This window comes from Nuphar pumila, chromosome 10 (genome assembly GCF_984573655.1).
Source record: "Nuphar pumila chromosome 10, dmNupPumi1.hap1.1, whole genome shotgun sequence".
Taxonomy (NCBI): domain Eukaryota; kingdom Viridiplantae; phylum Streptophyta; class Magnoliopsida; order Nymphaeales; family Nymphaeaceae; genus Nuphar; species Nuphar pumila.
Window position 1 is genome coordinate 10531905 of NC_143258.1, and position 15327 is coordinate 10547231.

Genomic DNA, 15327 nt, shown 5'->3' on the forward strand with positions numbered 1-15327 from the left:
TAGACCTATTCGGCTGAGCTCTGGCTGGTTCGGTTAGGGCAAAAATGTGTTATTTAATTTATATGAAAGTTGAAAGTAATAGGTTTGAGCTCTCACCTATTGTGCGAGTTCAAGCTGGTTTATTTATGGAAAATGCACGTTGTTTCAACTTTCAAAGCTGGAAACAATAGGATTTTAACCAATGTCACAAGGACTTGTTCACGAGTGGGGACTCAATACAAGTACAAGACATGAAATGCAAATGTTTTGAGAGCTAGGGCAGGACATGGACTTTTTAATTGTTTAATCCAAGGTTGCCAAACTAGGAAGCGGAAGCGGGAAACAATACGGGAAGCGGAATCGAGAAGCGAGGAAGCAGAATCGAGAAGCGAGGCATTTTAAATTTTATACGAAGCGGGAAGCGAAATTTCAATTTAAAAGCGAAATATGAATAAAAAATGAAGCAATATGGAATCAAACAATAAACAAATAAAAACTAAAATAAAATTGATCATTCTTATATTTCATGATTTTTCTATAAAAGAGTTAAATGTTTGTTAAAATCTAACAATGATGGTTACCAATTTAAAGAAAGTACATGGAAAGATGAAAAGAAACATGAAAAAAGTATATAGTATGCATAGACCATGTGTATGAGAAGCATAGAAGAAGCGTGGGGGAATCGAGCTTCCCATGAAGTTTCGGAAGCGAGGAGTATCGCGCTTCCGAAGCGAGTTTCCTGGAAGCGAGCTTCCCACCTACCTAAGAAGCTTCCAGTAACTCTGGTTTAATCTATAAAATATATTTTGGTACTTAAACGTGTGTGTGTGTCTCTCTCTCTCTCTCTTTATATATATATATATATATATATATATATATATATATATATATATATATATATATAGTAGGTGGTAGCTACCTACCACTTTTCTAGCCTACTGTGAGCCTACCAGTCTTTTGAAGGGTTTTTCCATATTCTCCTTAAATCTGACTGTACAGATCTATATACTTAATTTTATAGGAATCAACTCTTAGATTGTTTGATTTCAACATACAAGTAGGTTTTTATAATGTAAAAAATCAACTAACTACGATTTTCATAAATATTCAAAGCTTAAAAATCAGTTTTTTAATAAAAAAACATGATCCAAATGTCGTTTCCTAGCAAACCAATCATTCTGAACAGATCTGTAGGGTCAGATTTGTGAAAAAACAACCCAAAAACACCCGTTTGCATGTGGTAGGTTGGCGGTAGGCTAGAAAAGCGGTAGGAAGCTACCACTTTCTCTATACATGGCTACAAGCTGAGCCAAGCTGAATGCCTATTATTCATGTATGGCCGAGCCTATTTTACAAGTTTGAACGAACTCTTTGCAAGGCTAGCATGAACTGAGCCACAAGTGTTTCATCTCATTTCCCAGCCCTATTTAAGGTTTAAATACTTTTCGCAAGACGTATATGAAATTTCAGGAACTCAAACAGCTCTTCTAATATCTTGTTGCTTGGTGTAAGCATGCAAGAACCAATAATCTTTTTATCTTTTGCTAATAAAACTTTAATATGATTCCATCTGATCACTGCTTTCCCATACTTTAACATGTCGTGGCTCAACTTTTTTTACATAGTAATATTTGTTGGATATGTGGTTGGTAATGCATTTGAGATGAATTTGGAGTAGCAACTCAACTTGTTTATGTGGTGTAAATTCTGGAAGGCTGTTTCCAATGTATAATGATTTAATATGTATGTATAGGTAGAGCAATTGGAAGAGGAGGTAGCTTTACTTAGGCAATCTCTTACTGATAAACAGGAACAAGAACGTGTCATGCTACAGGTAGTTTCTGGCCCCATCCTTTTCTGGATTATTTAGGTGAGAACTTTAGTTCGCATCTATTCTTATATTGCTTGTCAATGGAAGTCTGAATAATATGCCTGTGGATAGATTTTTACCTGTAGATAGATTTTTATCGCTATTACTTGGGTTTTGAGTTGTTGTCTGATACATGATGGCATTTGCAGGTTCTCATGCGGGTAGAACAGGAACAGAAAGTAACTGAGGATGCTCGAAGATTTGCTGAGCAAGATGCTGCAGCTCAGAGATATGCTGCTAATGTGCTCCAGGTTCTTTCATGTCCATCTTCTTCCCTGTTCTTGAGGTCTTGGCAATTTCATTGTAAATGCTGCTGTGCGATTCTTGCATATCTGATTGGCAATTTCATTGCAAATGCTGCTTGCAATTCTTGCATATCCTTTTATTTGAATTCTTTAGATTCAGTGACATCACCAATTTAGTTTTTCCTGAAACCTGTAAGCTATTAAATGGGTAGAGGAACATTGACCAAGTCCTTTAGCATGTTGATTTCATCTTCCCATATTGATTTTTTTGTTGCTTTTGGCAAGTCTTTCATGAATTCCAAATTTTGAATGTCTTATTTGATTGTATGTCCATCTATCTCTATAGTTCATGTGTTTATGCAAAGTGACATTTGTTAAATATACCTATATATATTATATATATGTATATACATATTGAATATATGTATATATATGCATATTATATATACGCATATGTGTACATACATAGTAGAATGTATTTAAGGTGTTATTGTAATTGTAATTTTGATTTTTTATTTTTCTTTTGAAAATATTCCGTTTATTTTATTTTTAATTTTGCTAGAGGATTACTAGCTGTTAGGACGAGTGTAATGACTAGTAATTTGAAAGTTTTTATTGTAACCCCCCAAATTTTTTAACCTTAATTATAGTGCAAATATTGAAATTTTGAAACCAATTTTTTTTTTATAAGTATAAGTAAATCAGATCGTATAATGCGAAAACGATTTTTAAAAACGGTTAAGACTTTGGGCGCGGTTACACTAAAGATAACAATCAAATCAAAATGTTCGGGATATACACATTTCAAACCACGTACAATATAAGACTGAAATATGAAGAGTTTTAATTTAATTTCAAAACAGAGTATGAAAAAATATTTTAGTTTTTACATGATCAAGTACTTAAAACGAAAAGATCATGAATACTAAGATCACAAGGTAAGAGTGGACCCTCGAGGATGCAGCTTGACCAACCCTTTGCTCCAACTACTCATCATACTTTATCTGCATTACCTATCCCTCATAAAACGAGTCAAACTCGCTAAAGTCTGGTAAAGCAACCAAAACTCGAACTTAAAGAAAACATATCAAGCATTTAAAGGTAAAGATATATTATTCATCCATCGTCAAGTGATAGACAAGGGAATAACATCCTATGAGTCATTCATTTCAAGCATTCGAGCATAAAGCATTTAAAAACATTTCATTACTTAATATTTTATTTAACCTTAACTAACGTAATAAGGCATAATCTATATGCATTCAAGTCATACAAGTCATTGCATAAATAAATAAATATATATATATATATAAAATACGTCTAAGACATTCAGATCATTGCATCATTTTCATATGCATTCATAATTCTTATAAATAATAAGTCAAATCACATTTGACCATTCCAACCTGAAACACACATACATACCTTATAAGTAATTTAGTTAGATATTCATGATAAACATCAATCATGATACATAGGTGTGATATATTTACTCAGACAATCATAATGCAATCATTTGCAATGAAACTATGTAGGCGCGATGTATCATTCACCTAATAAGTCAAAACTAGTTATTTGTTGGCGTGATGTGTAATTCACTTATACGTTAACATAAGCGTCACAATGATAACCTCATATCAAGATTTAAAATAAATAAGGATGCGATTACATATCTGAGTTCAATATATAATCATGTTATAATAGAAAAGCCAAAGCTATAGATTCATAACTGGCTATCTTAATCAACTCAAAAGATCATCACAATTCATCATAACATTTTATTTATTCATAATAAAGATTTACAAAATCCATGCCGGATCACCTGATCTGGGAAATGTACAACCTCACAAGGAGTTACTGTTAAAATATGTTGTACATATATATATTTATATATATAGATCACGACACATACACATATATATATATTAATTATATATATGTCTATGTGTCTATCTACATATATAAATATATATATTTATATCTTTTGTAAATAGACCCATAGGGGTAAAGCAGTCTTTTTATTTCTTATCGCATATTGTAACTTTTCTTCTTTTCTTTTATTTTCTTTATTCTTTTTTTATTTTCTTTATTCTTTTCTTTTCCACCTTGGAATGGGCCCCACCTAGGAGGACGTTGGAGCATCCAACGGTCATATTTATGACCGTTGGAAGGGCTCCAACGTCCCTCTAGGAGCCCTTCCAAGGCCTCCTCTTTTGTCTATAAATAAAGGGGTTTCTCCCCATTGTAAAGCATGCTTCTTTGAAGCCTTTTGAGTGGAATATATATTTTTTCCTCTTCTTTTGGGTGCCTTACCACTTTAAGTGGTTGTGTTGTTCTTTTGCCCATTAGTGGCTATTTGTGTATGTGCGTGCTCTCTTGTTTTGCTCTTGGAGACTTCATCCGGCACTTCATTACTTGGTATCAGAGCCTTGGTTGATAAAGCTTCATCGGATCTTCTTTTGACAAGTAATATCCTTCTCTTTCGTGCACTTATATTCCTCTTCTACAAATGGCCAACAAGGATGCAAAAATCGACCTCTCATTCAAATTGGATGGGACCAATTATCGCATGTGGGCGGCCGCTATGGAAAACAATCTCAAAGGTAAAAAACTTTGGGGTTATGTATGTGGAACCATTCCGGAACCACAATTGAAGTTGACTAAGTTTGAAGGTAATGAGGAAAAAGCTTTGAACGAAGAGGAAAAAGAGAAGGCTATTCTTGATTACTCTTCTAAATTAGAAGATTGGTTAAGTGAGCATGCTAAAATTTTAGCATGGTTCATGAACAATGTTGAATTAAAGATTTGTGCAAATCTCGCCAAATTCAAGAAGGCTAATGAAGCTTGGTTCTTTATGAAAGGCATGTACACTCAAAGAGACCTTGCTAGGCATTTCTTTCTACAAGAAAAGGTAAGAGCTACCAAACAAGGTGATATGAGTATTAGGGACTACTATATTGCCCTATCTTCTTTATGGGATGAACTTGTCCTTCTCGAACCCCAATGGGAAGGTAGTGCTATTGCTATGAGGCAAGAGCAAATGAAAAAAAAAAGATTTTTCCAATTTATTCATGGGCTTCGCCCCGAATTTGAGCAACTTAGAGGATCCCTTCTCCATAGGGCCTCTACTCCTCTAAGTGATATTTTGGCCGACTTATGTCAAGAAGAGACTCGTTTGGCATTAAAACGAGATGTTGATGAAGTTCATGCCGTATCTAGACCCGGCAACAATGTAAGGCCATATAAACCACCTCATTTTTTCAAAAATAATGGTGGTGGAGGAAGGAAAATCATTTGCCATAATTGTAATGAACCGGGCCATATTCGTCCGGATTGCCCAAGATTTAAAAAGAAGGTGACCTCCGTTGGTGAAGCTCCTCCAAATGAAGACTCAAAGAAAGATGGTGACATAAAAGAGTCCCTTGCTCATCTTACTGAAACTCTTCAACAATTCATGAAGATGAGCTCCTCTCAGTTTTCCTCTACACCATCCACTTTCGGCGCCGCTATCTCCTCCTTCCCAGGTATGACCTCTTGGATTCTTGAGTCGGGTGCCTCCTTTTATATGACTCCAAATGCATCACTCTTATCAAAAACAAGTCTGAACAAATTTAAATCTTTTGTCTCCACTGCCGATGGAACATCCTTGGATGTTGAAGGCATTGGGAATCTTGAGAAAATTTATAATGAAAACAAAGATTTTTTTGTTCCCAAAATTCGAATTATTCCAAAACTTAATTTAAATCTATTTTCCGTTTCCCAAATTACCGATTTTGAATGTAATGTCACTTTTTCACCTACCCAATGCTATGTGCAGCATCTCCGGTCCGGGAAGCGGATTGGGCAGGGCCATAGAAGAGGGGATCTTTATTATATGGATTTTTTGTCATTGCCAACCAAATCATTTTGTAATCATGTTCAATCCAAAGATATTGAGACTTGGCATAAAAGGCTTGGACATCCTAGTGTTTCTAAATTGTATCTCTTTCCTTTTTTGGAAAAATTTTGTAATATAAATACATTCACATGCAATGATTGTATCCTTGGAAAAATTCATTCGCTTCCGTATTCTCATAGTAATTTTGTATCAAAAAGACCTTTTGAACTTGTGCATTCCGATGTATGGGGACCGGCACCCGTTCTGTCCAAGGGAGGCTACTCCTACTATGTTAGTTTTGTTGATGACTTTACTAGATATACATGGGTATACATTATTAAAAACAAATCCGATGTCTTTAATAATTTTAAAGAATTTCATATTCTTATTCAAAACCAATTTCAGAACAATATAGCTATATTTAGATCCGACTCTGGAGGAGAATACATGTCTAAAGATTTTCAAAATTATTTCAAAACAAATGGAATTTTACATCAACGATCTTGTCCTAAAACCCCGCAACAAAATGGTCTTGCGGAAAGAAAACATAGACATTTAATTGAAACTACAAGAACACTTCTTGTTTCTAAAAATGTTCCTAAAAACTTTTGGGCCGAAACTCTTCTTACCGCAACATATTTAATCAATCGTATGCCCTCTCCTTCTTTAAAAAATGTATCACCTTTTGAAAAATTATTCAAAATTACTCCAGATTTTAATAGATTAAGGATATTCGGATGTAAATGTTTTGTGCTTGTTCAAGGACAAGATAAACTATCACCTAAAGCTATTGAATGTGCATTCATTGGATATGGTGAAAATCAAAAAGGTTATAGATGCTATGATACTCGAAATAATAAACTCTATATATCAAGAAATGTAAACTTTCTTGAAGAACAAAATGGATTTGATGTTCACACATCTAGAGAAAACTTTGACTATTCCTTCCTATTTGATCTTGCTCCTAGAATTGAAACACCAGATGCAATTACTTGCGATAATACTTGTGATGGCATCTCCCATCATAATGATATACTCCAACATGATAATGATTCTCAAATTGAGAATCTTAATGAAATAAATGTATATACCCGGCGGTCAGGAAATGAACATCAACCTGCTCTTGAAAGATATTCTCAAGATCTCTCATTAGAAGAACCTATTAATGCACCTAGGAGATCTTCTCGTAATAGTAGACCTCCACAAAAATTTGTATCTTATGAATCTTTCTCACCTAATTATAGGGCTTGTCTCATGTTAATTTATTCATATCATGAGCCTACTTCCTTTAAAGAAGCTAAAGATCATCCACATTGGATTGAAGCAATGAAAGTTGAATTAGAGGCTCTTAACAAAGCTCAAACTTGGAGTATTATTCCCCAACCATTAGGAAAAAAGGCAATTGGGTGTAGATGGGTATATAAAGTTAAAACCAAGTGTGATGGATCTCTTGAGAGATACAAAGCTCGTTTGGTTGCAAAAGGCTATGCCCAAGAATATGAAATTGATTATGAGGAAACCTTTGCTCCCGTAGCTAGGATGACTAGTGTGCGAACTTTAATTGCCTTAGCCTCCATTAAACAATGGCCTATATATCAACTTGACGTTAAAAACGTTTTTTTAAATGGAAATTTATATGAAGAAGTGCTTATGGATCCTCCGCCAGGTCTTGAAATTGGTAAAGGAAATATTCTAAAGTTAAATAAAGCTCTCTATGGTCTTAAACAAGCACCTAAAGCTTGGTATGATCTTTTTAGCAAAGTAGTTCTTGATAATGGTTTCTCCTTATGTTATACTGATACTGCTTTGTTTGTTAAAAATTCTAATGATCACATTACAATTCTGTTATTATATGTTGATGACATGATTATCACAGGTAATGATAAGAGAGGTATTAACCTTATTAAGAATATTCTCAAAGAAAATTTTGATATGTCTGATTTTGGTTATCTAAGATATTTTTTAGGTATTGAAGTTGCATACTCTCCCAAAGGGTATGTCCTCTCTCAGATGAAGCTTGCCTCTGACATTATTGATAGGTCTGGACTGACTGATGACAAGAAGGTGGAGACGCCAGAAATAATCAATGCCAAGATGAGAGCCAGTGATGGCACTCCTTTAGCTGATCCCACACCTTATCGTCAATTGATTGGGTCGCTCACATACTTATCCATCACTAGGCCCGATATTTCTCATGCAGTTCATAGTGCAAGTCAATTTCAGACTGCTCCCTCCACCATTCACATGGCTGCTGTCATGAGAATTATCAGATATTTGAAAGGCACCATAACAAAAGGATTATTCTTACCCTCTTCTTCACCTCTTACTTTACTTGCTTATACTGACTCTGATTGGGGTGGTAACCCCGATGATCGTATTTCTACCACAGGGTATTGTGTGTTTCTTGGAGAGTCACTTATCTCTTGGAGGTGTAAGCAACAGAAAGTTTCACTCTCTTCTACTGAAGCAGAGTATCGTGCGCTGGCCACTACCACCACGGAGATCGTATGGTTAAGAAGTTTGCTTAAAGATATGGGAGTCTCATTCTCAACTCCCTCAAAGATGTGCTGCGACAACAAGAGCTCTATCTACATTGCCAGCAATCACACCTTTCATGAAAGAACAAAGCACATTGAGATGGATTGCCATTATGTTCGTGATGAGTTCCTACGAGGCACCATTCAATTGCCTTATGTTCCAACCGAGTACCAGTTGGCGGACTTCTTCACCAAAGCTTTGCCATCGCCTCGTTTCTTCTTTCTCCTTAGCAAACTCTCGGTGATCTCACCGTGTGTTTGAGGGGGGGTGTTAAAATATGTTGTACATATATATATATTTATATATATAGATCACGACACATACACATATATATATATATTAATTATATATATGTCTATGTGTCTATCTACATATATAAATATATATATATTTATATCTTTTGTAAATAGACCCATAGGGGTATAAACAGTCTTTTTATTTCTTATCGCATATTGTAACTTTTCTTCTTTTCTTTTATTTCCTTTTTTTTCTTTTTTTATTTTCTTTATTCTTTTCTTTTCCACCTTGGAATGGGCCCCACCTAGGAGGACGTTGGAGCATCCAACGGTCATATTTATGACCGTTGGAAGGGCTCCAACGTCCCTCTAGGAGCCCTTCCAAGGCCTCTTCTTTTGTCTATAAATAAAGGGGTTTCTCCCCATTGTAAAGCATGCTTCTTTGAAGCCTTTTGAGTGGAATATATATTTTTTCCTCTTCTTTTGGGTGCCTTACCACTTTAAGTGGTTGTGTTGTTCTTTTGCCCATTAGTGGCTATTTGTGTATGTGCGTGCTCTCTTGTTTTGCTCTTGGAGACTTCATCCGGCACTTCATTACAGTTACCGCCTTAGACACATGGTCTGCCTGGTCTTGGACAATGCGCTTCCTCACATGAATATACCGTTTTCGCGGGCTACCCGCTCTTGGACAATGCACTTCCTCACAGAGACTTACCGCTCTAGCTGGATTACCTGATCTGGTCATGCACACCGTCACAGAGAATCTTTTGGGAACAGTTCCTCAACATGTACCATATCCAATAAAAACTATTGTGATACATGCATCAATATAATTCACCACTCTTAGGGTCGATAGCCATCAACACAGGCATAAGCATGTATACAATCAAAGCATCACATCATACATCACTTCATATGACATTAAAATTATAAAATCACACATTTAACCAATAAGGCTTCATGAACCAAAGTTCACTATTGAACTTAAACATTTATCGCATGCATTCATAATTTTATTTCACGTGACATTTAAATTATATCATACAGAAGCATATTATCCTACGCATCATATCATCGCCACAAAGAACATTGCACTTCGCAAATTGAACCTCGAAGCATGCGTAAACAAAACATGAGTTCTATGCATGCATACATGAACATGCACACTTTATAATACGAAGCAACTAAACCTCAACATACATAACTCCTACGTAGTTCGAGATTTGCACACACGATATGTCATATGCATTTTTTCACCACATGAATCGATATATCACCTTAGATATAATTATGTAAGGGTTGGTCAAAATCTCATTGACCATCCTACCGTACATTATACACATATATTTCTTAAGTAAACATCATACGCTAATGGGATTCAACCTCAATTTACATGTCCCCATACATCCCAGCCAAATGGTGTGGCTGAGAGGAAACATAGACAAATCCTCAATGTTGCTCGGTGCCTAATGATTTAATCCAATATGTAACGACCCCAACTCCTGCTCCTTGAAAATGCGGATTTTTTTTTTCAAGATGTGAAATTATTCTCAGAGATCTGGGGCCTTTACAGTTCCACTCACCGCTAGATAACCACACACCACAATAGAGCTTACACTTATCTTCCAAACCAACATCAAACCATTATTCATTTATTGAAAAACTGATAAACATGTCTAGAGACACTTGCATAATGAATTATTTAAAGTGCAACATCCATTAAATGAACCAAAAAGGAAAACAAAAGTAAAGCCATGATGTCCATCTGTGATCTATCCAGCAAGTGCGTGACACCCGTGACTTTCCCAGACACCAGTCACTTCACTGAGTTCCTATGAAAAACCATAAAAGAAGAGGGTCAGAATCCGAAGAATTCTGTGTACAGATCTCTCTAGTGAAAATAAGAGAGCATAAAGAACACAGATACAGTTTTATGTAACTTTTCAGAGGAATGTAAGTGTGACAATTTACTAATCTGATTAAGCACTCATACCACATCTATTAAGCATATAAGAACCTTAATCAACAACAAGTATATCAATCTAAGTACGCAAGGTATTCCACATACATTAAAGTGTAACCATCACCCATCCATATAACATTTAAGGGAAAATAAATTATGCATGTACTAATGCATAGCAAGGTTATGCATGACATATGCATAATGTATGAACACCTTATTGTCTTTCAATTAAGTTTTTTTTTTTTATAGCATGCCCTATTAAATGCATACAATTTAAGTTTCTCTTTTTTAAATTTCCATCACCCGCGGATACACCCAACGGGTAAAATCCCCGAGTTCAAGTTGGTTCTCAGAGTAACTTAGCACATAATTTGTATTTTATTACTGGGTTTCAACTTAGCCCTCGACCGAATTACCTTCGGAACATTAGACCTCCACATCTAATGTCGGGGACACAAGGGACACCCCACGCCCATAAGTGTCACTTCCTTAGTACCATAAACAACAGTTGTGTCAAACACACCACTCCCGGGTAAAGTGGTTGACTCTCCCTAAAACCGTGGCCAGTAGAAGGAACCTCAATATCGGGTTCAGGAGACCAAAATTTAAGCACACAGAGTTTTTGTATCCTCACAGTCTCCCCAAGACCGGACTTCTAAGATCTCCATTCTCCAGATAGAAGATCCCAGAACATAAGTTACACTGTTCTTATTTCTTATATTTTTATTAAAGTCAATTTTTTAAGTTTGCAACACCATATGCAAAAGTAAAGTGAAAACCCGCATCCTCCCTTGCGGGAACCCTTACGGGACTCCAACCCGTGAGGACAACGAGAACAGTGTAGTAGTGTGCCCTACCAGCTTGTGGGTTTAACATGATGCAATTAAACATATAAGAAACAACAACCAAGTTCTCGGTGCTCCAAGGCGGTGATGATCCATTAGGCCATCGGTGCATCACAACAAAACCAAAGTGATGTGTTATATAACATCAAACTATTGTGCCAAATGCATATGCACTCATACAAAACAAGGTCAATAATAAGCTTGTAATTTCCCACCTCCCATGCATCTTTGTCATGTGCATTTCCTACATCCATACACACTTACCCATATCAAAAACATACTCACATGCATTAATGTTGGCAGTTAGATTTGTATCATCCCGAAATCTTTGAACGGATTTTCCTTTTTCTTCAAATATTAATTAACATTGTTGCCAGCCTCAAGCAACATGCATAAGGCCAAGCCTTTACACATTTTTTTTTTCTCTCCATACCCAGCCAACCACTCGGCTGGGCCTGTCAGCCTATGCACTGGCCCGATCTGGGCCTGTGTAAGCTGTCAAAACTGAACAACATTACAAGGCATAAGTAGAGGGGAATATATTTGTCATACAACTCGGCCCAATATATTCATGTAGTCCACTACAGTTGAATATTGAATCATACAGACTTATTTAGTCATAGGCATGTGAAATTTCGTCCCAACATATACATAGCAAAAAAAAAAACTCTACCATTCGTCCAAGTCTTAAAGTATACAGATACGACCCCTACTACCAGACATTTTTGTGATATTTCTTTTCTTCATTTCGGCCACGTGGATAGCATTATTCAGATTTTCCCATGCAAGAATTTCATTTCCAAAGCCTCACACAAAAATATAGCAACGGACTTATTCTGGAAGGATCAGCAATCGTAAAACCAAATCAGGAATTTACTGGGGTAGGCAGACATGTTGTTTAGGATGTTCAGTGCTTGGAACATCACTTCCCTTTCTGCTGGGTATCTAGTTTAACTCGGTTCTATATAGCATAATTTCATACTATCACGGTTGACCTCAGTTCTATATAGCATAATTTCATACTATCACGGTTGACCTTGAGTAAACCCTCAGACTTGGAACACATAATAGTTTGTGCATTCAAAGTTTAGAACATGCGCCAATATAGATATGGGAATATACTCAACACAGGAAATTTCAACACAGTGTAAGCTTAACATGGACAAAAATCAGAATCTGCTATAATTTGTACATTAAATGGATAGCACCTAAGTATACTCAGGCATCGGTTTAGGAAATTTCATTGTTAAAGGAACTACACAACCTTTATACATCGAAGAATTAGGCAACTACGCCAACCTTCTGTGAATGATGAAAGTCTAATCACTACTATCATTTAGGTAAAATGTAGCACATAAAAAAAATCGTCAGGCAGCCTGTGGCCATCTGCAAGTTAAAAACTATATAGGATGTGTAGCAAATGAATTCATATTTGCAGGACAAATTTTTATGGCTCAAGAAGGAAATATAATTCGTAAAAAAAATAATTCAACATCAACAATTACATCACTTCATGCTGGAGTTAACAAAGTTTCATTTATCTAGGTCCAAAACTACAATCGGAAATAATGCATAGTAATAGATGGAATCAGTCTGATTCCAAAAACCCCCTAATCCCCCTTTAAGCGTAAAACTGAAACCCGGTTCCCCCTATTTTATTTTATTTTCTGGTTTGGGCATGACCCAGCCACCTAATCGGTGGAGCTTATCTTGGAGAAAAAGAAAGAATCGAGCCACCATGAACTCCATCTGGTTCCCAAGGATTTCATCCAAAGAAAAACAACATAAAATCGAACCAGGGTTCGATTTCTCAATCATCTTCACAAGAGGGGACCCGTACCTCTTACGGTGGTTTTCCCGGTGGCCGGAGACGAACGTCGCAGAGGGGTGCAGACTGGTGACGCTCCTCCCAACTGCCGTGAAAGGAGATGCTCGAGGGGCCTTTGACACTTGCGGATGGCCGGAGATTCGCCGGTGATGGGGCTCCTTCCTCCGGCGTGTGCACACCGAGAGAGAGAGAGAGAGAGAGAGAGAGAGAGAGAGAGAGAGAGAGAGAGAGAGAGAGAGAGAGAGAGAGAGAGAGAGAGAGATGAACGAATCGGGAAAAGAGACCCACTTGGGACCCCCTTTTGAAGAGGAAGGCCCGGCAAAATCGGAGCCCCCTCCCTCCAGCGGTTGCGCTTCAAGCCTCCCTCCCTTTCCTTCCTGCGATTTCGGTTAGGGTTCTCTCTCAGAACCCTAACCCCCTTTCTTCTTTCGTTTCAGACTTATCGGTTTTTACACAATATGCCTGCGTCATACTAGGGCGATGCGGTTTTGACTGCCAGCTTTCTCATAAATCGCATGCCTTCAAGTTTTGTAGAAGACCATATCCCAATTCAAATTCTTCATCCATAGGTTCCTCTTTTTCCTATCCCCCCTAAAGTTTTTGGATGTTTGTGTTTTGTGCATAAGTTGGGTCATAATCGAGATAAACTTGCTTCACAGTCTATTAAATGTGTTTTCCTTGGGTATCCTAAGAGTAAAAAAGGATATCGTTGCTATGACCCTACATCCCATAAAGTGTATGTCAGTGCGGACATTACCTTCTTTGAGTCTATTCCATATTTTTCGAGTACTACTCCAAGGTTACATGAGAGCCATGACGATATCCTTCCTCTGCCGATTCTTCCTTTTTCGTTAGAGTCATTTCCTCCACAATCCTTGGCTCTATCCTCTGGTGTGTCTCGCTATCGAGACCCTTCGATAGTATACACTCACAGGTTACCACCTACCTCCATGCCCCCATTATCCCCTTCTCTTGAGGTAAGTATCCCTAAGCATACTGAAGTTTCTGCTCTTGATGATGGTCTTCCTATTGCTCTGCGCAAGGGAAAGAGACAGTGCACCCTTCATCCCATTTTTCAGTTTGTTTCAGAAGTTAATCTTGAGGCATCTATGAAGAATTTTATTTCAGCTCTGTCTGCCTCCTTCTGTTCCGCTCCATCACAGTCAAGCTCTATTCGACCCCAAATGGATGCAGGCTATGCGGGATGAGATGGATGCCCTTTGCTCTCAGGGCACTTGGGAATTGTTGATCCTCCTGTTGATGCAGATATTATTGGCTGCAAATGGGTATATACCATTAAATATAACTCGGATGGGTCAATTGAACGGTACAAAGTCTGGTTGGTTGCAAAAGGCTATACTCAAACTTCTGGTGTTGACTTCTTTGAAACTTTTTTCCCAGTTGCTCGACTTGGCACTATTCGTCTCGTTCTTTCTGTTGTTATGCACTATGGATGACCCTTGTTTTAGTCGGATGTCAAGAATGCCTTTTTGTACAGGGATTGTCACGAAACAGTATACATGCAACAACCCCCCAACTTTGAGGTTCAGGGAGAGTGTCAGAAGATGTGAAGATTGAAGAAGGCTATTTATGGCCTGAAGCAGAGCCCTCGGGTATGGTTTCATAAATTATTTGAGGTAATGTCGGGTTCTGGCTTTGTCAGGTCAGCCTCCGACCACTCATTGTTTATCAAGAAAACTAGTGGTGGAATTGTTGTTATGGTGATATATGTCGATGACATCATATTGACAGGGAGCAGTGCCCAAGATATTTCTGCAACAAAGGATCATCTTCAGAAACATTTTGTTACTAAGGATCTTGATCCCCTCCGATATTTTCTAGGTATCGAGGTGGCAAGAAACAAAGAGGGCTTAGTTTTGTCGCAAAGAAAGTATGTTTTGGATTTATTAAAAGAGACTGGAATGCTAGGAGCGAAGCCAGCTAGC

The 15327-nt window shown here is 37.2% G+C and overlaps 1 protein-coding gene across 1 annotated transcript in view; it reads left to right on the forward strand.

The window, feature by feature from the left end:
- Positions 1–15327, forward strand: part of LOC149823474 (uncharacterized) — a 181764-nt gene that overhangs the window by 160903 nt on the left and 5534 nt on the right. The window contains exons 14-15 of the mRNA XM_090020059.1: positions 1733–1813; positions 1999–2100. Coding sequence (XP_089876185.1) covers positions 1733–1813; positions 1999–2100 — 183 coding nt within the window. The remainder of the gene's footprint in view (positions 1–1732; positions 1814–1998; positions 2101–15327) is intronic.